We start from the raw sequence: 26,381 nt of genomic DNA, 5'->3' as shown, positions 1-26,381 counted from the left end.
AACAATAGAAAGAACTTATCATAACAGGAAACTGTGAGAAGCTGAGTAAGGACCAGTTATGTTTTCTATATACTTCCATGAAATTGAAGAATGTAGTGATACTAAAATAACAAATCCAATTCAAAGGCCACAGGCTAAATCCTCAGGATATTTCAGGATAGATCCTCAGAGAATAAAAATGTTCTGCATGATGGAAGATGGTGTATGTGAGGAGCAGCACAGCGCCTGTCCATGTGCTTGTTACCAACAGCTCAATGGTGCATGAACCAGGTATACCATTTGGCAGAGACAATTTCTTAGGTCCCTGTTAGAGTATTAGAGTCTGGGAAGAGAGGAGTTCTGCTTTAAGAGCCTGTTTACTTTTGAAGTAAGAGTCACAGTACTGCTCAGAGGTTTACATCTCCTAAGGAGGCAAATACTGTCCAGTGAGAAGAACAGTCCTGCTCAGCTAAGCATCTAATGAGGAGACATGAATCCAATCTACAGTCACAAGGGGGCCTAAAACTTCAAAGGAGGTATGAATGCAGCTCTAAGTCAGGTGTTTTTTGAGTCTGTGACAGTGATATTAAAAGCACAGAAGTCTGTGCTTTGGTGTTTCCCTTTGCTCCATTCCACAGCTTCCTATTTCTAACTTGCTTCCTGCTGTGCATGCTGATACCTGTGAAGGACTCCATTAAATGCCAAAGCCACCTGTGTCTAACTTTTATTCTGAAAGAAAGGAGGATGTCTTAGTGAAGGGCTGGAAAATGCAGTACCATTGCACCTGTACTGATGCCTCTGTGTGCTCAGTATCAAAGCTTGCTCACCTTTCATTTCTGCACTGCAGATGTATAGAGCACCTGGTTGTGATCTAGGATTAACTTGTATTTGTTTTGTTCCCAGCAGTGATTAGTAATCTCTTAGCAAGGTTGTTGGTGGCTTTCTCATTGTTTTATCCCTCAGTAAATCTTTGTGGAGAAATAATAAATTAATAAATAAGCTTTTTTAAAATTCCATAACTTAAACTAATGGCTCCTTAGCATTATTTTATGCACCCAGTTTGTATGTAAACTATTGCAGTGCATTGACTTTTTTACCCTGTTGTTGTGTTGATGACATCAGCTTGAGCAGAGAAAGTCTGAAAACAGATCAGGCAGTTAAATGGGGGAAGAATTCATTTCAAACCCTTGTGCTTTTAAATACAATTGCTTTAAAGCCATTTATTTGCAGAGCCTTCTGAAACTAGCAGAGTGTGTGAGCAATCCTATTTCAGCTGAGTCATCCCCATAACCGAGTCCTTCTCACTTTGCAGATGCAGGGAGGAAAATAAGGATTATTTTATGTGACTTGCACATAAATTGGGTTGTCTTTTTAATGAACACATTTATAAAAATATTACATAGCATGGTCTGAGCTAGCATTTGGGGATATACAACTGCAAAACAATGACTTTTGTTAAATAATGACATCTTTAAACACCTTGACAAACTTGAAACTTGAGTCAGATAATTTTTTTGTGTAAAAAAAGCCACCAACCTGAACTTAATTACAAGGAATGGCAAAATATTCAATCGCAGGGGAAAAAAAAAGTAACAGCATCACTTACCTCAAAACTTACAGATCCATTGTGATCAGTGTCAAATGCGTTAAACAGAAAATGTGCATAAGTTGTGGAATCTACAATTTAAACCAGTAAACAGTTGATAGTGAGCACATCACATTTCAATCCACGAGAAAAAGAAGATACAAAGATACACTCTAATAGCAAATTTTGAGAGCAAGACTACATTTTCAATTCAGTTGAAACTTTCTGGGTTTTTTTTGGCCGACAGGAAGGATGAATTGTAAGTGCAAATATGTGGGTTGTTACACTCTTAGAAACAGAAAATACAACATTCTGGTCTGGAACAGCTTTACTCCATTTCATTCCCATTTCTGCTATCACTGATATGCGAATGAAGAGCAAGGAAGTCAAGTTATTGTAATCCGAAACAATCTTTGCTAATGGGAATGCTATTTTATCAGTGACAGGGAATCCATCTCACATGTTAAAGAAGGAAAATATGTTCATTCATTCTCTTTAAATGAGGCAAGCTGACACTACCATCTGTGCATGTGGAATATTATTCCTACTCTGAAGACAGGTCTGTTACCCAGGTTGAAGTTGAGCCTGTCATAAAGCTGCTGCTGCACTAAGGTCTTATGCTTACCCAAGGTGAGGTAAAATTCTGTCCAAAGAACCAGGTATTAAAAGCTGGCTTGCTGCTTATATGATGTGCTTAAAAACCTTGGAAAAACTGGCTGTGACTAACTGAAGTGGTCAATAGGACTCTGAAAGATAACCTTAAACAACTGATGCCTTCGATAATTATTTGCATACTTTCCAAAGCTACTGAGCAGTGCATAGCAACTCATTTTAGAAACACAGGACAGCATGAATTCATCAAGCTTCAAAGTGTCTATAAAGATCTTTGCATTTCCACTGACTACCTTCTGAGATGCACAGCCTGCTCCAGAAGGCACACATCCCAGAGAGAGCTTCTCTAGAGACTGCCCTCTTGATGTGAGGCAGGAGCTGTTGGGTTTGTGGGATGCCAGATTTCCTCAGTGTCTTTTCCCTCCCTCAAAACCACTCAAATAAATGTATTCTGAGTCATTGCTTACTTTTAATTCTCAGCTTTCCTCTTTGCATTTCACATATTTACATTAATTTGAGTTTAATTAACACTGACCTTACAAACTTTTAGTAAAGTGAGAAGTTATGAAATCACAGAATCAGCCAGGTTGGAAAAGACCTCTAAGATCATCGACTCCAACCTATCACCTAAACCTTCTAATTAACTAAACCACAGCACTAAGTGCCTCATCCAGCCTCCTCTTAAACACCTCCAGGGATGGGGACTCCACCATCTCTCCAGGCAGCCCATTCCAATGGGCCATCACTCTTCCCATGTAGAACTTCATCATAAATCCTGTGTCCCACTTCCAGGACAAACTCCCCTCTACCATGGAAAACATAAGCACTGAGATGTGTTTTTTTTTCCAATTTCTTGGAACAAAACCATTTTGCTTTTCATTTTGAACCTGAAAACTTGTAACAGCCAAAAAATATATTCATTTAAACTGAATGATAGTCTCGAGCTACTCACCTCAAATGCCACCTTGACCCTAAGGAACCAAAACTCCAAACTGTGTACTTCATAGAGTCAGATCTGACATTAGTAAGTAACATGTATGGTCTTCAATAGCTTAGTTTCCTGTGTTGTGGTGTCATTGTAACAAGGAAAGACTCTGTAATCTTTAAGGCCTGTGTCTTTTAATGCATTTTTAGAGACTCACAGAAAGAAGTGCCATCTGTTCATTCATCCATGCTTCCAGTCATCAGTGTAACTGCTTAAGCAGGGCCTAGCAGATAAATTCCCACTTTAACTGAAAAAGCTGTAAATTCATTGATTTCCGTTTATACTCAGGACTTTAACAGCCATGTTTTCTATAATGCACTGAGACTTCTGTTGTAAACCAGAATATGCTATGTAAATGATCTTTGGGAGAAAAAACTGTATTAGGTATAATTACTGTAAGCTGAATTTTAAATAGCTTCCCATTGTCTTGGCAGTCATTTCTTAATGTTGGGGCTGGAAGGGGCCCCAAGGGTCATCTAGTTCCAACCCCCTTGCTATGGCAGGGACACCTCACACTTGATCAGGTTGCCCAGAGCCCCATCCAACCCAACCTTAAAAACTCCCAGGGATGGGGCTTCCACCACATCTTTGGGCAACTTGTTCCAGTGTCTCACCACCCTCATGGTGAAGAACTTCTTCATAACAGCTCATCTGAATCTACCTTGTTCTTGCTTAGATCCATTCCTCCTGGCTCCTAGTCATTCACTTGACCTGACATCCTATAAAGTCCCTCACCAGTTTTCTTGTAGGTCCCCTTTAGATGCTGGAAGGCCACAGTAAGGTCTCAGAGCACTGGAACAAGCTGCTCAGGGAGGTTGTGGAGTCTCCCCTGGAGACTTTCAAAACCTGCCTGGATGCTTTTCTGTGCAGACTACCCTAGGGGATCCTGCCTTGGCAAGGAGGTTGGACTTGATGATCTCTGAAGGTCCCTTCCAATCTGTACAGTTCTATGATTCTGTGATTCCTAAGTGTTTTCTGTGGATTTACAGAAAATGTGAAAGTTAACAGAGTGCATTTGTTGTTTGTTGCCCATACAGGATATAGGATACTACTCCTTTTGTACCATGGCATATTAAAAGAAAATACAAACAAAAAACCCCAGCCAAACCCACAAACAAACAAACAAACAGCCAAACCAAAAAGCAAATAACAAAACAGACTAATGAAACCAATCAAACAAAATACCCTGTAGTTGAAGAATCCTTTTTTCCTAGTGACCCCTTCTAAAAATTAAAACCAAACCAGTTCTTTTTCAGAGTTATTTGTTCAAGCAGTTCTGGTCTGGAATTTTGCCTTCAAAACCATGGCAGGGTGAGGTACACTACTCTTTTAATTAGAGCTACTGAATGTGCTTTCTCCTGTGCCTTTGCCTTTTAGATGTTGAGCATTAATTATGTTAGACGAAAGCTTAACTTTTTAAATCAAGTGTGTTTTCAGGGATCTGATATCAAAACTAGTAGGCTAAATCGATATTTTGACAGGTTGAGATAGGAACAGATATTAACTGAGAATTTCATTGTAATACATCAGTAAAGGATTTAAAACATCAGACAAAAAATGGTACTCATTATAGATCAAACCATGAACATAATAATGTATTCTGTTCAAAACAGAGGAGGAGTGGAATAATCATTGAGTGTGTGGCTTCTCATCTATGACCTGCCCAGCTGAAGAGCAAATCCCAAGTTCTATTTCACAGCATGAAGCAGGGAGCCTGTTCACCCACCTCCATGGCACTGGTTTTCTAAAAAGAAGCTACTGGAGTGCCTTTCTGGCTTGGGAAGCCCTTTACAAAGCTACTTCTGCTTAACCTTTACTGCAGTCCAGTGTCACCTGCTTTGTTACTCTTGCAAACTCCTTGACCTCTTTCTGCTCCTTCTGTTCTTTGTCCTGAATACTCCTGAATGTCCCTTTATGAAGTGAGTTGCAGGATGACACTGGAAAATTACTTCTGCAGGATTGTTTGGTCATCCTGAAGCTTAAAATTGTGCACAACATCATTGTGTTTGCTGAAATGTGAGGCTGTATTTCATGTTGTATCTGAGTTGGGGCTGTCCAGTCTGTAGAGGAGAAGGCTCTGATGTGACCTTATTGTGACCTTTCAGTATCTTAAGGGGGCCTACAAGAAAGCTGGGGAGGGACTTTTTAGGATGTCAGGTAGTGATATGACTAGGGAATGGACCAAAGCTAGACGTGGGTAGATTCAGACTGGGTATCAAGAAGTTCTTCACCATGAGGGTGGTGCGACCCTGGAATGTGTTGCCCAGGGAGGTACACTTCCCTGGAGGTGCTTAAGGCCAGGCTGGATGAGGCTCTAGACAGCCTGATCTGGTACGAGGTGCTCCTGACCATGGCAAGAGCATTGGAACTAGATGATCCTTGTGGTCCCTTCCAACCCTGGCTGATTCTATGATTTTGCATTGTATAGACATTTGGAGCACAGATGTACATGTACAGCACATGCTTCATTTGGAGACAACCTTAAAACTTTTCCCTTTTCAATATTCAGACATATAAATAGAGTTGCAACTGAAATTGGGATGATGGGGATGGGGTGCAGGCTGGCACTGGTGACCACACAGCTATAAACAACTCACTCATAGCCAGTTAAAGAAATGCAGGCATGGAGCTGGGCAAAACTGGGTCTAGGAGTAGCAAAGAGAACAAAGAAATAGTATCTAACGCATGCAAAAGTCACCACAGATTTAGGAGTCATGGGGAGCTTCAAACCAACTGAGAGATGTAGAAGTTATGCCAGGTGAATCTTAAAGCAAGGCAGAAGAATGCACCAATGTAAACATATAAACTGCCACTACAGTCCTAAGCTCCTCCCTCCAAAATGATGCCACTGCCCTAAAGGTCCAGAGGCGCAGGCAGAAGGGTGCCTTAGCACCATGGAAAAGAGTAAAAGCAAAAAAACGAGTCTAGATCAGTTTTAACTATGTGAATAGACTTTCCTTTCTGTAACAATGAACTCTGCACCAAAAAGATTTGATTTTTAAACTTCCATTTACTCCCACAATAGATTTTAGCTTTGCTTTTAGAACAGGTGTGCTCTCTCTTTGCCTATAAACAGTTCTGAGTGTTAACAATAGGAAATAATTGTTTTAAGTGTAGTAAAGGTGTAGTAAATCACATAGGGAGAATTATTTTCACAGTATTATTAGGATTGGAAGAGACCTCACAGATCATCAAGTCCAACCTGTTACCATAGGCTCAAGTGCCACGTCCAGTCTTTCCTTGAACAGCTCCAGGGACGGTGACTCCACCACCTCCCCGGGCAGCCCATTCCAGTGTCCAATGACTCTCTCAGTGAAGAACTTTCTCCTCACCTCCAGCCTAAATCTCCCCTGGCGTAGCTTGAGGCTGTGTCCTCTCGTTCTGGCGCTGGCCACCTGAGAGAAGAGAGCAACCTCCTCCTGGCCACAACCACCCCTCAGGTAGTTGTAGACTAGCAAAAAAAAAAAAAAGCCCTTAAAAAAAATCTGAAACTACAATTGTTAAGCCAGCTTTAAAAGCTTAGATACAGAAATAATCAACAGGCAGGTCAACACTTTTAGTCTTTTGTCCTTCCCTACCAAGTGTGCCTACTTGTTAAGGATTTCAGTGATGGTAATCCACAGTGAATGCTGCTCTTCTAGGCCTTTCTTCAAAATAATGCTAATGGAGAGACATTTTGTCCCTATCAATTATTTGTGGAGTTTTGTTTGTTTGGTATTTTTCAAATAGCAGTGAAAAGAAAAGGCTATGAACAGTCTCAAGGAAACATGTAGATCTTAAGAGCTGTGGAGAAGATGAAGAGGCAGGATTGAAGAGCCGCAAGAAAATATAAAGAGGGAGGACTGAGCAGTAAAAGCAAGAAGAAGAAAAAAAGAGGAAAATGACTCAAATCAAAATAAAATCTGAGGTTCAAGGCAAAAAAAAGTCATACATTCACAGCACTAAGAGCCAATGAAGATAAATTAATGAAGCCCCTGGAAACTCATTAATTGAATTTAAGGTTAGCAACACATGCCCTTGAAGTAGAACGGCTCCATAGAAATCAAGGGAGTTCTGCCACTGATCTTAAAGGACACCTGGAGTGCCTCCTACAGTGTTCATTCCTGCTGTGAAAGGTTATGGGGCATAAAACAGAATGGGGAAAACTGTGCAGGCAGTTTGAAAAGCAGTCAGCTACTCAGAGAAACCTGACTTGCAAAGATGCCCAAACACAGGTAGTAACTTTGTAATAGAAGAATGACTTCTTGTAGCTGTCATTGTATTTCATTCAGAAGTAGATGCTTTAAAATGTGCCCAACCATGGAAGAAGTACTGCATGAGTTCAGACAGAGCTTGAGACAAGAATCTTGTTAATTTGAACAGGCTCTTTTGTCACACTTGGGAACCAAGGAACCCAACTCTTTTCACTGTAGGACTAGGTATGTCTGCCAAGTACTCACCTCCCTGTGGAAAGAACTGAGAGTAAATCTCTTTGAAGGTTTCCTCATTGACAACACCACTGGGACATTCCTGAAAAAAAAAAATTGAAAGGAATTAATCCCATCCAGTCCAGGTAGATCCCATGTTCAAGACACCATATGGAACATGTATGTGATTCTGAGAGGTTACTATGTCTGATTTTGCACTTTCAACCAAATATTAATGAATTATCAGTCCTGAGTATCTTCTAAAGAGTTCCCATGGGACAAAAGCATTACTTTGTGCCACACATTTCAATTTCAGTCTTGAGACCTCAGTGACAGACATAAGCAGCAACCACTCTGCCGCAGCGTATGGAGCTATCAGTGCTCCTGTGGGCCACAGGTGGTCACTCCCACAGCTGAAAGCAGCATTTGCATGTTATGGAAACCAACATGATTGTAAACTGCATTTACACTTGGGTATCACTGACAGAACATGCAGTCATATCCTACCAGAAGAGTTTAGTCAATGAATTCAAAAGACCCTGCCACAGAAGATCTGATTCAAACCTCGCAGATCCTGCTGGCTCTTTACATCTCTTTCACAAAATGGAATACATAAGAAAGAATAAGCAGAAAGTGTGAGAGCAGATTACCAAGAAAATGAAAGGAAGTGGGGGAAGAGATAAAAAAGGATTAGAATGGTGACTTTACAAAAAATACTTACGTAGAGAGGTAGGAAAAGCAGAACAAATACTGCATCGCTTACTAAGCCACACGCAAACATCAAAGATCTGACAGCTGACCTCTTATCCTGAGCTTGCCAGACTTACAGATGACTTTGGACAGTGCACTTAATTTGTTATTGCCTTAATTCCTTCTTTAACACAGAGAGGAAAAAACTCTGGCAAGCTCATTAGAAGTATTTCTGAAAACAAAGCTAAATAAGAGAAGACAAAAGTTCACACATGTATTTTTGTCTGTTGCTATGCTCTTTGGACTGATGGCTCAAACTTGTGTGCTGCTAATCATAACATGGGGGAAGGAAATAGCTTTAAATGAAGATAAAGAGCAGTGTAACATCTTTTATCAGCATAGTAATGGCTTTTCCTGTGAGTATTAGATCAAATAAGGAGATGTTCATAGCTTTCTGACAGCTTCTGCTAAGAAACAAATACTGTACTTCTGCTAATTGAGAGATGAATACACCACCTGTGAAATACATGTCAAGCCTGTGGATGTAGGGTTATTTTGATTTATGCCACTTATCCTCAGCCAAAATGAGCTCTCCAGCTTAACTAAGCATGTGCAAACACATAGTAAGGAACAATTCTGTTTGGCCAGAACAGACAAACAGAGGTCACAGAGACAGAATTAAAAAAAAAAATTACTCCTTCCTGGTCACAAAATCTGTCACTGCTGAGCAGGATTAGAACACAGGTCTGTGAGACCAGATATATGCTGACTGCTGGGTCACACTGCCTCTCAAACCAAAGCCTTTGGGGAGCGGGAGGAAGAGTGAAATAAATCCAGCATCTCTAAATATCTGTATATAGTCAACATCATTTACCTCCAAGACTGTTCTTTTCATGACTCACAGATCTGCCTTTCTTGTGTTTATCAGGAGATTTCTCTAGTTCAATGGAAAAGATTTAATGTTGTAATTGTCAAGGATGTCCCATGGCTTTATATCAAGTTATTGCTGACTTCCTCCATTGTACCAACCATAATTAATACTGTAATTAAAGTCTTTCTAACCTTTCTTTAAACTTTATAAAATAGAGGAAAATAATTAAAGAGATTGAAAGAAAAATGTGAGGTTTATTGAAACCATTTACTATATTCTCTTTCCTCCAGCTGTGTATCATTTATTTTGTTACAGAAAACTGCTTTTTGACAGTCTTTTTAAAATTGCATTAATGATGTATTATGTTATCCTTCTGCAGAGTAGAAAGGAGCAAAAAATCATGTTGAACTGTTTTCCTGAGTCCAGTGCTCCCTCCTTTGAAAGGAAAATAATATAACCCAACAAAAAGACAGAGAATAAAAAATGTGGGTCTGTCTTTTGATGACCTCTTGTGCTTGCAGCTTTACTTCTGGGAAATTACCCCTCCCATATATGGTCACATGAACCACTCCAAAACTGTAAATTATTTAAATGCTTCTTTTCTTCAGTATTTCTAAGAATACTGCAACAGGTGGATTCCCTTTTACTACCTAAGCGAGACTCTTCTTGGACAACTCCGAAAGGACACACAAAAAACACTTGCTTCAAATGCCTCCTTTGAATTTCTGCTGCTTAAGGTGATCTCCCAGCTGGCCTTCAACGCAGGGCAGCCCTGGGGCTTCTTCCCAGACTCACCAATCCACTGGGTTTCTCCAGAGCTCCAGAGCTGCTCCAAAGACTGAATTTTATTCCTGGTCATTTCTGCACTCTTCTCTACATCCACAGGGAGAACTCCTGCCAGAGCCTCTTCTCAGTTCCTCTGGCTACTGCCTTACTCCTGTCTGTTTTCTCTTTACCCTTGCAATAGGCTAACAGGGTAATAACTACTATTTCATGTAGTCTCTCTTTCCTAGTTCTTGAAAGAAGAGGTCTGTCACCCCCTTGCTTTGAATCCTCACATCTAAAAATCTCTTCCAGATCTTAATCTTTTCCTTCCCTTTCTGAAGCACTTCCACAACTAAGTTTTAATCATGCTATCACCAAACATTACCTCATTTGTCAGACATAACAGTCCAAGATCAAGCCTAGAAGACATCAGATAGATGCAAATTTCCAGTCAGACAGATCCAAAATCCCAGCTCACTTTTAAGAAATGGTAAAGTCTGTGAAAACCATGAAGTAAGAGAAGCTATTTATGAATATTCCTCTGCATTCTCACTTCGTGTCAGATTTTGCCCATGTTATTTCTGTGGCATAAGCCAGAGAAAGGATGCAAAGAGTAAATAATTCCCTGGAAGAAGAGCAGGTACAATCCAGAATCGGTAGCACGAGCGAGTGTTAACAACAGCTTCACCTTGCATCGATACGGCAAATTCCCACGGCAAACAGGAAAAGCCAAAGTGCTCTCAGCACCTGCAGTGATTGTGGACCATGCAAAAGGATGATATTAATGGGACAAGCAGAAGCAATGTTGAAAAATGACCTACTTGGACATTGAAGAAAACGATTTGAAGATGACATAAAACAAGTACTTACACTACTGATGAAAATGAGCTGCATTTTAACTAGGTGTTTGATTGTAAATAATTCTGACAGTGGACAATGTCCTGATGAGGATACTTGCACATTGGGAGAAGCTTACACACCAAATTTGTCTAACAATCTCAGCATGCAGACATAGAAAGAAGAGAATTCAAAGACTGCTGCTCCTTGTTCCTCTAGGGCCAGTGCAGGAATTGGCTTTTTACAGTTTCCCTATGCCTTACAGCTTTGAGATTTAGCTGACACATTATGAAATGATTTAGTCGTGTCTGCAGACCACTGCATGTACTTCAAGCAGAGTAGAAAACAAAATCACAAGTTAACACACTTGTAAACTTGTTTGTATTTTATTTATATGTAATAAAACTGTTTATATTTTATAAGCACACTGCTCATGGCTGCATGCTGGATTTTATTAGGCTGTGTGATAAAAGCTTCTCTGCAGACCCACAGAGGAGTACAGAGATGCTGGAGGCTGGGGAGCCCAACTAATGCTCCCAGGGCATCCCAGGAGCCATAAGCCCATCAAAGGCTTAGTTCCAAGAGCCCATAGGAGCACAGAGGCACAAAGGTATGCAGGAGCCCAAACTGTGGACAGAGAGAAAGGGACACTGAGAGTGGGTCTCTAAGGGTAACACCATAGCTACTGGGCACCAAGGGAGTCTTGGCCAGCTTTTTGTGTGTGCATGAAAAGGAATGTACCAGCAACTGTAGTGGGGGTGCAGCCTCAGCGGCTCCTATGTCCAGGTGCCCATAGGCACCAACAGATGCTAACTTCCAAGTTTTGACCAACCTTTGCACTGTATGCTAGGAATAAAGGTTTGTATTTTACTCTAAGTTAAACAAACACATAAATTTGTCACTCTGTAACTAATTCCTCTGTAGTAAATATAAAGCCACTCTTCATCAGAACCAGATTTCATTGGCTATTTATTTTGGAGTGAGTACTAGTGCTGAAAGTACTCTCAAGAGTACAGGGTTCACTTTTGATACTGTTTTGGGTGGGTTTGGTGAGGTTTTTTTCCAATAGAAAAAGCAGAACACATATCAGGAGTGATTTTTTGTGAAAAGGGGTTGGATGGCATTGCTGGAGTTCAGCTCACATGATTGGCCAAAGCAGGAGAAACACTAAAAGCAGGGGGGAGGGGGAAAGCCTGCAGCAGCTAATAAAAGTGAATTTTAGTCAGACTTCAAAGTAGATGATCCAAACAAAATGAGGTTGCTGGGGGAAAGAAGGTTTTGATGTCATGAAAGGAAAAGCAAATGCAGTCTGAAAAATCTCTCAAAAGATATCCCTTAAAAGAGATGCCATGCACTAGCCTGTGAAGCAGCCTCAAAAAGCTAATTCAGAGAAATCCTCTCTTGAAATATTTGAAATACGCTGAACAAAGCACTAGAAAATGAGACTGGGGAGGCTAACCTGGGAATAGTTAGTTCAGAAGATCTTTTCCCTTAACCATTAATAGAGATTTTTTTATTAAATCATAGAAAACCATGGTTATGCTTTTTCATTTCTTTTGTTCTAAATAATGGCAGGAGAAGAAATAGCAGATGTGAAGAGAGGAGAGCTCATGATTTCCTAACACAGTCATATCCCTCCAAGAGGGCAATGAAATCACAGAGATTGAACTATTTGCAAGCTATTGTGCATTAGATGTTGATAACTTTTCATGGGGTTGCTTTTCCTATGAAGTAAAAGAAAAAAACCCCATGTCTGTAATCTGTTACAGACTTTCATTTCTCTGGACAGCTTCTTTGAACTGGCATCTTGTGGAGTGCTGCACTGTCAGTCTTTGGGCTCCTGCTTTGAACACCTCTTTCTGAAACTAGATGAACAGAAACATTTAATTTCCTTTGTATAGATTTATCATTGAACACCTCAACATGTCAAATAGGAGATCTGAGGAAGGTTGTAGGAAATTAGTTCATGAATGATATAATTGCAATGACTACAGAAAAGATGCCTACTTTGACTCTTTTGCTCAGACAACTGCATTATTTACCCATCTCTGTGTTCCTAGAGCTTTGCTGTTTGACTACTACAAAAGCCAGCTTTTCAATGGACTGGGAGGATGATTAGCAAGCTACTCAAAGAATGAAGATTGGGTTTATGCTATCCTCACACTTATCACTTTGAAGCCTGGCCAGGTCTGTGATATAATGGAACAAGTCCAGACCTTACCTGTCTTCCCTGGAAAGCGGCTGAAGGAGCTGCTGATAATTACCAAGAAATGTGCAAAGACAGGAAGACGAACAGAGGCAGGCTGAAGTGGAAGTGATGGGCAAGAGAAAGTGTTGAACACAAGAGCATTGGATGCCTGATCATCAGTAGCGGCCACCAAACAGGCTCAAAGGAAAAGTTTGTTCTGGCAGTGATTTGTGCAGATGAGACCATAAAAGCAAGCATGACAGATTAAAGACACACTCAGTGTAGATGAGAAAGTGCCATTTCTTTCCTTCTGCTAGACAGGGAGCTCTCTTCAATTCTGCAGCCTTTCATACTGGTTTAGTAGCTGGGTTAGCAGCTACTCTAGCCAGAGCTGCTGCCTTCTATATGCTTCTTACTCATTAATAGAGTATCAGTTAATTTTCTCAAAGAGAAGATAATTCCTCAAACAACTCAGAAACATGATTTATACCCAAATCAATTTGCATACTCCCTTAAGTCATTTAAATATTTCACTAACTTTCTTAATGTTTTAAAATTATATTCTGTATTTATTCAATTAATGACCTGATAAACAACAAAACTTTCAAGCTAATATGGATCCAGAGATAACAGAGAGATCAGCAGTGGACTAAATCAGGGAGATTTTTGGTTTGTGGTTTGAGCATAACTCATGCTCCATAATAATTATGCCATGTCTATTTAGAGTAGAACACATAAAGGGCATAGGACAAAGTGTACTTAAAATGCAGTTAATAGCTGAAAGATTTTTTTTTTCTCCTAAAAAAGCTTCCTGGAGTAAAATGAAGATGAATTAGCACATTAGTGAAGTCTTTTCTACTTTGTAGGAGAGATGAGAGTCTTGGTATATTAATATGTGTAAGACACATGAAGATAATCAGTAAGTAGGAATTTCAAAAGCTTGAAGTACAAGGTGGTGTGGAGATTTTTCATTTTTATCTATTACTCTGCTTGAAATTACTGTTATGAAAATTTTAAAGACAGCATTAATGTTCTTTACATCAGTGGGATGTTAACCCTGCTATGTACAACAATGCACACTACATATAGGAATGCTTATAATGACCTATTTCTAGCTTGATGGATTTTCACTCGTTCTCTCTAATGAATAACCTGTGTTCAATTCAATTACATTGAAAAGTGCTGGGTTTTTAAATTGCAATTAGCACTTCTACTTTTTTCTGTGTTCTCAGAAAAGGGACAGCTATTAATTTAACCTCCCACCTGAATTAGTTCTTGAGGGTTTTTTATCTAATTTGGTTTCTCATCTTAGTTTTCTCAGAAGTGGACTATAAACCATGTTTTTAAAGCTCTTCTATGTTGAAACAGTTTTTGCTTTACATTAAAAAGAAACAAAAAATAACTTCTGTACAATCATATAACCAAACAGTGAGGAATGATGGAATATGTTAAAGTTATATCTTAGATTAGATTGGAGAACATGAAAAGGGACATTACTCTCTACAAAACAACTTTGTTTTCAGTTAATGCAGAATTAATCCGTGCAGATCAGCCCATAAAAGAACATGCTGTAGTCTGGTATACCTGACTATACTTGTGAGCCTTGGGAGCTACTAATAAGGGTGAAGAAATTCTTTTCTCAGTTTTTGTAGAAGCTGTATGAGATGAATGATATAGAGAGTAATAAGTTTTACAAGCGGGATCTAGAACACAGGAGGCATCCCCAAATAGAGTGCACTAATTACTGGGTCTAAAGGGACATAGAATCAGAGAATCAGAGAATGTCAGGGGCTGGAAGGGACCCTGAAAGCTCATCCAGTCCGACCCCCCTGCCACAGCAGGATCACCTATAGCAGATCACACAGGAATGTGTTCAGGCAGATTTTGAATATCTCCAAAGAGGGAGACTCCACAACCCCCCTGGGCAGCCTGTTCCAGTGTTCTGTCACCCTCACAGGGAAAAAAATCCTCCTCATGTTTACATGAGACTTTGTATGCCTCAGCTTTCACCCATTGCCCCTTTTTCCTGTCATCAAGCATCACCCAGCAGAGCCTGGCTCCAGCCTCCTGGCACTCACCTTTACATATTTATAAACGTTGATGAGGTCACCTCTCAGTCTGCCCTTCTCCAAGCAGCACAGCCCCAGCTCCCTCGGTCTCTCCTTGTAAGAGAGAAGTTCCATTCCCTTAATCATCTTTGTGGCTCTGTGCTGGGCTCTCTCAAGCAGTTCTATGTCCCTCTTGAACTGGGGGCCCAGAGCTGAACACAGTACTCCAGATGTGGCCTCAGCAGGGCAGAGTAGGGAGGCAGGAGAAGCTCTCTTGACCTACTAGCCACAGCCCTTCCAAGACACCTCAGAGCAGCACTGCCCCTCCTGGCCATTAGAGCACATTCTTTCTTTCTATCTGTTCTCCCTGATCCAAAGCACAGTACAATTACATCAACTAAAAGCCCGTAGAGCTTGTGTTAGCATTACTGTCACAGAAGCTGCAGACTCACCTTCTAGCTCAGTGAGAGCAGCACACATTTCTAGGAACAGTGTGGAAGCCAGTGGATCTGGCTGAAGCAGTCCCTGACACCTCTTGGTGAAAGACATGTGAAAATTCATTTCAAGCCTTGTCTCGTCAGGCAAAACACAAAACTTCTTGCTTCTATTTAGCCTCCTCTAGAAGAGCTATGATAGTGCTCCCCAATGGCACGGTGAAGATGTACAAGACATTGAGCCTCCCACTGATGAACAAAAGCCTCTTCCCACCCCCTTCAGTCTGTGGTGGTTTCAGAGGAAAACAAGCAGAAATAACAGAACTGGCCCACATCCAGCATGTGCAGCTTCACACAGTAAATAACAATCAACACTTTGGCTGCTTCCACCATGCAGCAGGCAAGATGCCAGAAACACTTTCAATCAGCACTGCTCTTTGCTTAGCAGTGCCCACAGACTAGCATAATTTTTAGTTTCCTGTTACTAGCAGTGGCAGCAAAACAGTAGTAAACAACAAAACTAAAGAGCTGAACTTAAAAGCTCACCCCAAAGCTTCACATACCAAACTTTATAGAGGAGTCTCTGGCATTTGAAAGGCGCTTACTGGTTGTGCCCTTGTTTGTCACTGCAGGAGGGCATTCTACAACCCTTCCTTCACAAACAGGCAGGAGCTACAATTAAACTAAATGTAGCAGAAACTATGCTTCAGATACTCAGAGGTGCAGTTAATAGTAAACACTTTGGTACAGACCAGGTTCTCAGCCTCCTGAGAGAAGATGTATTTAGGTGAGCACTGCTTCTGTGACTCACCTTTCACACCTTCCTGGCTTTTCATCAAGCCCCTTCAAATCGACTGAAATTGTAGGTCAGAGGAGTGGGAACAGCTCCTTGCTGGCAAGTGCTGGTCACTCACTTAGACCTGCTCAACTGATTCACATGAGCAGAATGAAGGACATCACCAGTCCTAACAACAATTGTTGAGTCAGTTCTCTACTCTAAAGCCATGGAGGCATTTATTTTGTATTTTCTTACTTGAGGGAGTTAGAATGTAGAAGTTTGGAGGGTGCTCTAATTTTGCCTAGAAGTTCCTTGTGCCTTTAAAGAGAGGAAACTGTTCTAACCATCTTCTGCTAACCTTTAGCAGAGCATCACGATTACTAATATTTTCTAGCCATACTTGAGAACGTGAAAGCCTGAATTTAGCACAAGGTATTTATGAAGCACTCTCTGTGTAGCAGGGGTGAGAAAAAAGAGCTATATTCTGGGTGAAAGGCTGATCCGACTTGCTGTGTATTTGTCAGCCAACAGAATGTGGATGCTAAGTACTGATATCTAATCAAATTTTCATTTTAATCACAAAGTAAGAACACTGTGAGCTTTGCATTCCTGGGACATCTGTCTGCATCAAAGACACTCATCCTATTGCAGCATTTTTCAGAATGGTGGTTCTTTGTTTCTTTGGAAGACATTCAATGCTAAAGGCAGACAGGCTAATATTTGGTTAGTGTTAACTCTGAAGAAAAGCACAGAAGAATTTCAGCTCCTTCAGAACCCTGTCAGCTCGCAGAAACAGCAAAGAACATGAAAGTCAGTGAGGACTGGATTAGAAACTGGGTATCAGACACTGTACTCATTATTTATATAGGAACGCAGCCATCCCTTAACAAAGGGTTTGCTTTCTCCACTAATAACATTTTATCTGAGAAGGGCCCCAGCATTGCACACACAAGAACAAAAGTGCTTCCTTGCATATACATTTACAAATCTGAGCCTAGCATTGGCATAAATAGGACCTGATTCACTGAGTCAAATAGTGAAAATCAGAACCAGTCAAGACAACCATGTCTCTGACAGAGAGGTGCAGTCCATGGGAAGAAATGTTTCTTCCCTGTTCACACAGCGAGAGCAATGTTTCTCATCATAGAGGCTCTCTGACATCCAATGTCTGCCACAGGATGCCTGCTCTATGTATCAAAGCCTCACAGTCACATCTGTGCTCATCCAGCTTTCCAGCACACCATACCTATATATACTTTATTCTGCTGTCCAAATGGCTCCCCAGAGCATGGGTACACTATATGGAGAAGATATTTGTCCACCTGAGCTCTATTATTTATGATGATCCTGGAGGGGCCAGAATGATCTAAATCTAAGTATGACATAAAACTAAATGAATCATAGAATCAATCAGGTTGTAAGAGACCTCCAAAATCATCCAGTCCAACCTATCACCCAGCCCTGTCCAATCAACTAGACCATGGCACTGCTTCATCCAGCCTTTTCTTGAACATCTCCAGGGACAGCGACTCCACCAACTCCCTGGACAGCCCATTCCAATGGCAAATCACTCTCTCTGGGAAGACCTTTCTCCTAATACCCAACCTATACCTCCCCTGGCACAACTTTAAAATGCCTCTTTAAAAGAGGAACAACCAGTTCCACAAGACAGGGAAGGATCTACCATTGCTACTTACAAAGGAGACATTGTTTCTAGAGCTCAGTAGAAGACATGACAAATTAGTCAGGATGGAATTCGAAGTTCAGTCAGGAATATGAACTGATTTTCTTTGGCACAACAAAAAATAAAATAAAAATAAACAATATAAATCTCATTTAGAATGCTCTGAAGCTTTCCTTGTCTCCTGTGTGGACACTTGACACAAGGCTTTTGGCAGCAGATCTAAAATTTGTAGCATAAGTCAAACATTGGAGCTGAAGAGTGAAATAAACCTAAATAAATAATGATTTATATTTGCTAGCACATTTTGATGAAAATATGAACAGCAAAAAAGAAACAAAAAAGAAGCAGTAGACAGTTCCCAGAAAGAGCAGAGAAGGAGAAGGGAGAAAGATAACCAGAGAATCAGACACAACTGAAAATGAGTTATCTGTCATACAGGGCAGGCCAAAGAAAGAGATTTCATTTCTCATAGTTATATCATTCTTTATGGAGATTCATTGAGGCCGAAATGGCTGGGCATAAAAACTTCTTGCAAAACCTGCTTAATTTTATGACACATAAAATTTGTCTTTGTTCCATAACTTCTGGGAACAGAATAAGAAAATAAGGCTGCTATAACTTGGGCTCCATCGCAGAGGATGGTACTACATCTCTTGCTCACTGAAGCAGATGCTATATGACTTATTTATTTTCAACACTCCTGGAGGTGTGGTGGACTTTTTACTGCTTTTTTGAACTAGCTCCATTGTGGTTATTTGATTGAGACTCAAATCTGGAGAATTGTACTACTTAGAGATAAGAAACAGAAAAAAACTATCAATTCCTTTACATATGCTTCTAGCCTGTTCTTAACCTGTGTGGTGTTGAGACAGTCACAGTAATTGAAAAGGGATGGGCTTCGATCTTAGGATGCTGATTAGTTCTTCATTGAGAAAGGAAGCAGAAAACTTCTCAGACTGCCCTGAGATTTCTCAGAGGATTCTGCTTCCAGAAGCTCTAAATGCAGAAAGCAATGATCACATGAAGAAAGGCTTCGTGTTGGCAGACCAAAATCTGCAACCTCCAATTTCAGGTCCTTTGCTGAACCGAGAACTCTGGATAGCCCTGGCATATTCCAACTGAATGGCAGGAATGCCTTGATTAAGATGTATACTTTTTCATGGCTTATTAATATAAGAGAAAAAAATAAAATATTCTGAAGAAACAACAAAAAAAAAAGGATCAGGATTTTCCAGCACAGGGCAACAGAGACAAGTACTAGCTTATCTACTGGTAAAGAATTCATAATTAGAACGCATTTTGGTATTGCTTCATGGGAATATCTTCCTCTGGGACTGGACTTGAAGATTTTTAGAGCCAGTTATGACTAAATTACAGTTGTCTGACAGACAGAAAGAACACAATGTTCTCTCCATCACAGACAGTTAATGTGGTGGGGGACAAATCAGCTGAACAAAATGTAATTAAGTTTCTATCCGGGGCTTCTGAGCCTTCAAGCAGGCATTTTTAGAGTGAAGAACACAAAATCCTAGAATCATAGAATCAGTCAGGGTTGGAAGGGACCACAAGGATCATCAAGTTCCAAGCCCCATACCATGGGCAGGGACACCTACCCTAGATCAGGCTACCCACAGCCTCATCCAGCCTGGCCTTAAACACCTCCAGGAATGGGGCCTCAACCAGCTCCCTGCACAACCCATTCCAGGCTCTCACCACTCTCATGGTGAAGAACTTCCTCCTCACGTCCAGGCTGAACCTACCCATCTCCAGCTTTGCTCCATTCCCCCCAGTCCTGCCACTACTGTCCTGGTAGGGCACAAATCCTGCCGGGCAGATTTAACCCTGGCTCTCCTCCTTCTGTTGTGCTGGGGTCCAGGAGTGAGTAGATGAGCAAAGAATAAGGGTTTCCCCTCCCAGCAAACCTTGAGGGCTAGAGGGCTTAGCACCTCGTGCCAGGTGTCTTGTGCTGCCCTCAATGTGCCTGCATAGCCAAAGGAGGCAGAGGCAGGAAGCTTTGAATTCATTGGCCAGAAGAATGGTGCCAGTGCCTACCGGCCAGTTTGATTGCAAAACCGAGCATATAAAGGGAGATGATTTAGAAACTTGCACCTTTCTACTTTTGCCTTTCTACAGCAGCCTTTCAACGTTCTGCCTTTCTGCACCAGCCTCTCTGCACCGTGCCTTTGTCTGCAGGGAGCAGCTCCTCCTTTGCAGCTCATCAACAGGTGGCCAGGAGTTGCAGCTCACGTTATTGTTTCCCAAGTTCTGCTTGTTTAAACTGTTTAATTCTATGCAGTTGCTTCTTGTCGACCGAAAATCCAAAGAGCCTCAGGGATTTTTCCCGACTTTTGAATATTAATAATAAAAATTAATATTAATACAGGAAGCAATAGTCATAATTCACAACCTATTATTAATTTCTGCTACAACTACCTGATAGCCTAAAAAGTCCCTCCCCAGATTTTTTTGTAGGCCCCCTTCAGATACTGGAAGGCCACAATAAGGTCATCTTGGAGCCTCCTCTTCTCCAGACTGAACAGCCCCAACTCTTTCAGTCTGTTCATATAGGAGAGGTGCTCCAGCCCTCTGATCATCTACGTGGCCCTAAATCTCCAAGACATTTGGGCATGTTCCATGAAAATCAATGAAATTTTGCAAAATTTTTTGAGGAGAGGCAGGATTTTTAGCCCAGAAGAATAACAATACAAATTCATCAGTTAAAAATTACAAGCATCTAGAATTGGTGATAAAAAGAGAGATAAAAACTGATAAACTTTCCATTACTTGCTGGTGTCAACTTTAATGTGAAAGCAGATGCAAAATCAGATTCAAGTTCTCTGTTGTTTTATGCTGTGTCACTCTTATTTCTCATCTCTCTCTGGAGAAAGGAAACAAACATTACCTGCTTTAAAACTTTTCTAACAGTAACAAATCACCCACAGTGCTCTGATTTTTACATGGACTCATTTTTTAGGACATGGAGAAGACTGGCAAAAAGCTTATGACCTAAAAACTTAGGAAAGAGGTGAAAGAAGAATGTGAGATGAACTGGGTTATTCAGCAAGACAGAATCACAGAAACACCCAGCCTGGAAAAGACCCTCAGGATCACCAAGAATTGGTGACTCCACTACCTCCCTGGGCAGCTCGTTCCAGTGCCTGACCACTCTCTCCATAAAAATCTTTTTCCTAATATCCACTTCTCTTCCAACCTGGTTGATTCTAAACTCTTCTTCTTCTAAACACTCTAAACTTCCCCAGCCTCAGCTTGAGGCCATTCCCCCTTGTTCTGTCTCCAGTTACCTGTGAGAAGAGACCAGCAGCAGCCTCTCCATAAAGTCCCTTCAGGAAGCTTTAGACAGCAATGAGGTCTCAGCCTCCTCTTCCTGAAACTAACCATCCTCAGCTCCTTCAGTCACTCCTTGCAAGATTTATTCTCTAGGCCCTTCACCAGCTTCACCAAACAATATGGAAGATCTTAAACCTAGATTTCTGGCCTGTTGATCCAACTTTATTAGCCTGTACAATACTCTTCCTGTATGCCTACATCCAGTGCTTAGAGCTGACACCAGCAATCGTAAGCACAAGCGTGTGTCTGCTGCCCTGGTACCTATGATGGTGCATGGCAGATAGTGTGCCACAGACAAACACTGCCATCCATACCCAGCTACCAGGGGGTTACTTGTGAAAATATTCATCACATTCCTTTCTGTAAGCCCACAGTATCAGAGATGCATAAATGGAGTAGGCAAATAATTGCTACACATACCACATGTTCCCAGCACAGTGCAGTTTTCAGCTGCAAGGTTACTCAATTACTCTTATTTCCACTTGATGGATATAGAGCTTGGCCTTTTGGGGGATAACAGTTCAAACATGCTGCTCACACAACACACATTTCACTCTTAATGCTGAGGAATTCACTGTTCATTTTTCTCTCCTGTAAGGATGAACTTTGCTATCTCCAGTTCCTGGGAAAGTTCAGTTTCCCACAACTAGCAGCCCTCCTACTGGTGCTCCCCACTTTGTTCCCAGGGTGTATTTGAGGAGGCTTTGATCAAAGGCTGAGAAGCAACCTCTCAGATAGCCAAGGACGCTCTAAAAGGTTTTGGTTGTCAGACGAGAGACATTAAATTAGGTGGTTGTCAATGCAGAGCCCATGCAGGCAGCAGAGCACTAGTATAATGGTCTCTTGCAACCCAGAAGGCTTTTTAGTGTGATAGTTAAGACTTTTAAAGGTGTGGCAGTTAATAAGCCAGCCCGAGAGCCAAAAGGCTAGAGTCTTTAGACTTCTAGTTTCATGCTGTGCTTACTGAATCATGCTGTCTTCTAATGTATTTGCTTCTATTTCTTCTGCTATACTCACCATATCTAAGGTCCTTGAAGTGTGTTTCACACTGGAATTGATTGGGTTGAATAAATCCCCTTACTTGGAAGTTAACGTGAGAATCATTCTCATAATCAGAGAGAAGAGCAACTGTGCAAATGTCCAGCTGATCTAAAGAACATGGGCTCTGCTAGATACTGGATTTTTTACTTTCACTCAAAGGTAAATGCAGGTTGGCTCAATGAAATACATTTCCATGACACTGAAGAGCTGACCTTGAAGCTTTGTTACCTGTGCTTTGCTGCTTTCTTTGGAAAGTCACAAGTGTTTATTTTTCATCACAGATGTAATGCTGAAGGCAATTCTAATTAGAAATTAATTCTATTGAAATCAAGAAGAGGTTTTTGATGGTTTCACTGCTTTCTGATGAAATGTACATGTTGTTGTTTTTGTTTAAATTGATCAGGAATTCAAAAAAAGAAAAATTATAAAGATCCAAACCCACTTAGAGTTACTATTCATCTCACCTCATAAAGAAAAGGGGACAGGTGAGAAAAAGGAAAATCACAGAATCAGTCAGGATTGGAAGGGACCACAAAGATCATCTAGTTCCAGTCCCCCTGCCATGAACATGAGGCTGTCTAGAGCCTCATCCAGCCTGGCCTTAAACACCTCCAGGGATGAGGCTTCCACCACCTCCCTGGGTAACCTGTTCCAGGGTCTCACCATGCTCATGGGGAAGAACTTCTTCCTTACATCCAGTCTGAATCTACCCATTTCTGGCTTTGTTCCATTCCCTCTAAAATACGAGGCATCCACTCCTAAATTTTTAAATGTCACCATCAGTTGTGCATTGCACCAAATTTTACATCTCTAACATTTATGATTACCCAAGAAACCAAAACCCAACAACTGCACAAAACTCAAGTGCCAAGCTTTGCAATACTTAGTCTAGATGCAGCAAATGAGTAACTGCACTGAGGAAGAAGATATTTTGCTGCTCATATTCTAGTTCATCAACATCTGTATTCCTCAGATATCATATACTGATCCACATGAAAGCTCTGTGGTAGAAAACAGCTCAGCCAGCAGATAAGTTACAGTAAGCAGCTGGCCAGCAGAGCAGAAGACACATCCTGTGCATCAAGTGTCAGCCTGGCATGACTGATGGCACATCTTACCATAAGCCCTGCTGGGACCATACAAGAGCACAGGGTAGAGGACTGGCAGCTTCAAACAGGACAGACTGGTTAGCATGCAGAGCAACACAATTCCACCAAAATATAACATTGAGTTTTTCAGAGCAACTAATTTTAGAGGTATTTGGTATTTTACACTGCTATTGATACTTGGTGCTTAAAATTCCCCTCTTCTTACATGCTGCTTAATTAGGGATTTGGCTTCTACATTTTTCAGAGACAATTCAAAAGTAAGCAATCACTAATGCAAAAACAGTCCTTGGCATGCTAGATGACAGTTTTTCCCTAGTGAACACAACATGAACTATCTCCATGAGCAGCAGTAAGTCATGAGATGAATAGAAGTGTAGGGACTGAGTTCATTATTAACTTTCAAAAAGAAGATTTCAATCTCTGCCAGCAACTGCGAGACTAATTGAAATGAGAATCTCCACTGAATGCATTAGGGTCTGTAAATTGACTGACAACTATATGCTAGGCTTGTCAAACTGTACTCCCAAATTATAATTTCTCTTAGATTTGGAAATTTTCAAGTTTCTGGACTATCTTCTGAATGAAAAATAAAATGGCTGTAAGCATTATTTACGGCTCAAGATAGTTAAAAGATTTTCACATAGTCTTGTTTGAAATATGGAAAAGTTCCTTCTGTGCTCAGGGCTTTTGAAAAGAATTCTGCCTTGGTAGGGTTTCTTTGGAGATTTGTTTTCATTTAAAAAAAGAAAAAGATTTTCTTCAGTCATCTAAAGCTGACAAAACAACAGATCTGAAGCACAACTGGTAAATAATAACTCAGTTTTTAAAAATGGAGGGTTGAGCTAAGTGCATTTATGCCTTCAGAACCTCTCTCTACACAGAAAAAGGTAAAGTCTGCCTGCTGACAGCAGACACAGTATCCAGCTTCTAGGTTTACTTGCTTGGAAAGTGTCATTATGCTGCTATCTATTGTTTAGCTTCTTAAAACTAAGCAAGTCACAGGAGTTTTCTAATAGGAGATATTAATTTTCAATTTGATTTATTACTATCTGATTTTCTAGCAAAATTCAGAACTTCTACATTTTCCTTTTTTTTCTTTTTAATTTTCTTTCTATTCCTATTTTATTGGCATTTCTATGACACAAATTTAGCAGGTTTATATGCATGAGGTACAACCTGTTCAGGTGTCAGGACTGCACCTACTTGAAAAGAGAAGCTGTTGGTGCTTCATTGTGTAACACATCCTCTGCATGTCCACAGCATTGCTGTTCATATGTCATGCAGAGGGTTCAGCACCTCCGTAAAACCTGGATATTAAATTACTTTTCTAATCTGAATGTGGGCTGTTCAGACCACAAACTCACAGATCTCTGCACCAAAAGAGAAGTCTGAAGGTCGCCTAGTCCAACTCATCACAAATATCCTATGCATGTTTTTTCACAGTTGGGTATGTAGATACATCTTAGATGAACGCACATACCATGAACCACATGTTTTTATTTCCTCTTCATTAGACTGAAAATAGAGTTAAATAGATAAAACAAGCACTTTCTCCTCATTATTTTTTTTTTCCTGTATGACACTAACAGCAGAACAAACAAAAGGGAAGGAATGTTCCAGAAAAGGACAATAAAAATAGCTGCATTTCATTGTGCAAACCTCAAATGCTCTAAACAATCAATAAATGAGATTTATCACCTACAAAATGAGTTTTCATTAAACTTTTCTGTGAGACTTAGAAATGCAATGTACAGTAATACAATGCTCCCATCAAGCCACGATTGAAATGGAAAAAAATATTGGAATAAATTAGCATATTTTGAGTTATGCACAAAGGTATCCTTGCAGAGATAGGTAGTGTGACCAGGGAGCCTATCTCTGAGTTATCAGAGTTATTATCTTACTGTTGTCGTCTGCTTTGTTTGCTTAACAGCAGTAGGGAAGAAAAGTATCTCAGAAATGTTTTCCCAGTAAATGTCACAGGTATAGTGATGCCTACCTAATGCTACAGTATGTATCCAGGGACATTTTCATGTGTGCATGACTTCAACTTACACTTCCTGTGATAACAATCACTTCTGGTTAAAATCACTTTTCCGGGCAAGTTGTTTCCCAACATAGAGTTTGGCAGAATTTTTGGTGGGAAAAATCAAGCAAAATGAAAAGATCATTAACATTTAAGTTCAGCACAGGAGCATCTTTTGAGCAGCAGAAGCATTTATCTAAGTATATCTCAAATGGAAATGTGCCATTGCTCGGGGACATTTTTAATACTGTGAGAGACCTATCAATGGACAAAAGAGAAAGAAAGGCCACATGTTGAGTGCATGCTTGATAGTCCTTGCAATTTATTGTGAAGTACCACTTGTACCAGGCCTGCCACAGAGCCATTGGTTTGAAAGGTTAATGACTGCAGCAATCACTATTTCAATTTACAAGAAATGGGATGACAGGAAGCCAAATACAGAATGGAGAGGTCCTACTGTGATGGCAGCTGAGCAACAATTCATCAACAACCAGAGTGGTAGGCACACTCTTTTGAGCCTGGGAAGGCTGAGAAGGATAGTATAGAAGCTTTAAAATGCCTGAACTACTGAATAAAGGCATAGGTTCTCCCATGGTGCTTCTCCTTTTAGTTGTTAGGTCATCTGAAGGCACTTAGCCTACCTTCTGTTTGTTCCAGTATATCTCCTCTTGTATTTTAAATGCTGTCCCTGACCACTACCAAAACAGCCATTGCCAAGATAGGCATTTCAATATTCTCTGGGCCTTTCCTGCACTTAACCTCTATTTCTTCACCATGGGGTGGTGAGACCCAGGAATGTGGTGGCCAGGGGGTGGTGGAAGCCACATCCCTGGAGGTGATTAAGGACAGGCTGGATGAGGATCTAGACAGCCTGATCTAGCAGGAGGTGTTCCTGCCCATGGCAGGGGAGCTGGAACTAACTGATCCTTATGGTCCCTTCCAACCTTGACTGAGTCTATGATTCTTGTTTCCTAGAGCACTGCTTGCACTACTAC

General features: G+C 40.7%; 1 protein-coding gene and 1 long non-coding RNA gene across 12 annotated transcripts in view; one reads left to right on the top strand and one right to left on the bottom strand.

Annotated features, from left to right (window-relative positions):
- Window positions 1-26,381, bottom strand: part of KCNIP4 (potassium voltage-gated channel interacting protein 4) — a 332,118-nt gene that overhangs the window by 5,693 nt on the left and 300,044 nt on the right. For all 11 annotated transcript variants that reach the window (XM_064151345.1, XM_064151342.1, XM_064151349.1 and 8 more), the window contains 2 exons: window positions 7,601-7,670; window positions 1,586-1,656 (listed from right to left, as the gene is read on the bottom strand). In XM_064151345.1, coding sequence (XP_064007415.1) covers window positions 1,586-1,656; window positions 7,601-7,670 — 141 coding nt within the window. The remainder of the gene's footprint in view (window positions 1-1,585; window positions 1,657-7,600; window positions 7,671-26,381) is intronic.
- Window positions 323-11,160, top strand: LOC135179490 (uncharacterized). Its single transcript, XR_010304015.1, has 2 exons — window positions 323-515; window positions 9,508-11,160. It is a non-coding gene; the product is annotated as an uncharacterized LOC135179490 (long non-coding RNA).

The sequence above is a fragment of the Pogoniulus pusillus genome, chromosome 11, assembly GCF_015220805.1.
Source record: "Pogoniulus pusillus isolate bPogPus1 chromosome 11, bPogPus1.pri, whole genome shotgun sequence".
NCBI lineage: Eukaryota > Metazoa > Chordata > Aves > Piciformes > Lybiidae > Pogoniulus > Pogoniulus pusillus.
The sequence above is the reverse complement of the archived record's forward strand: the minus strand, read 5'-3'. Positions and strand labels throughout refer to the sequence as shown.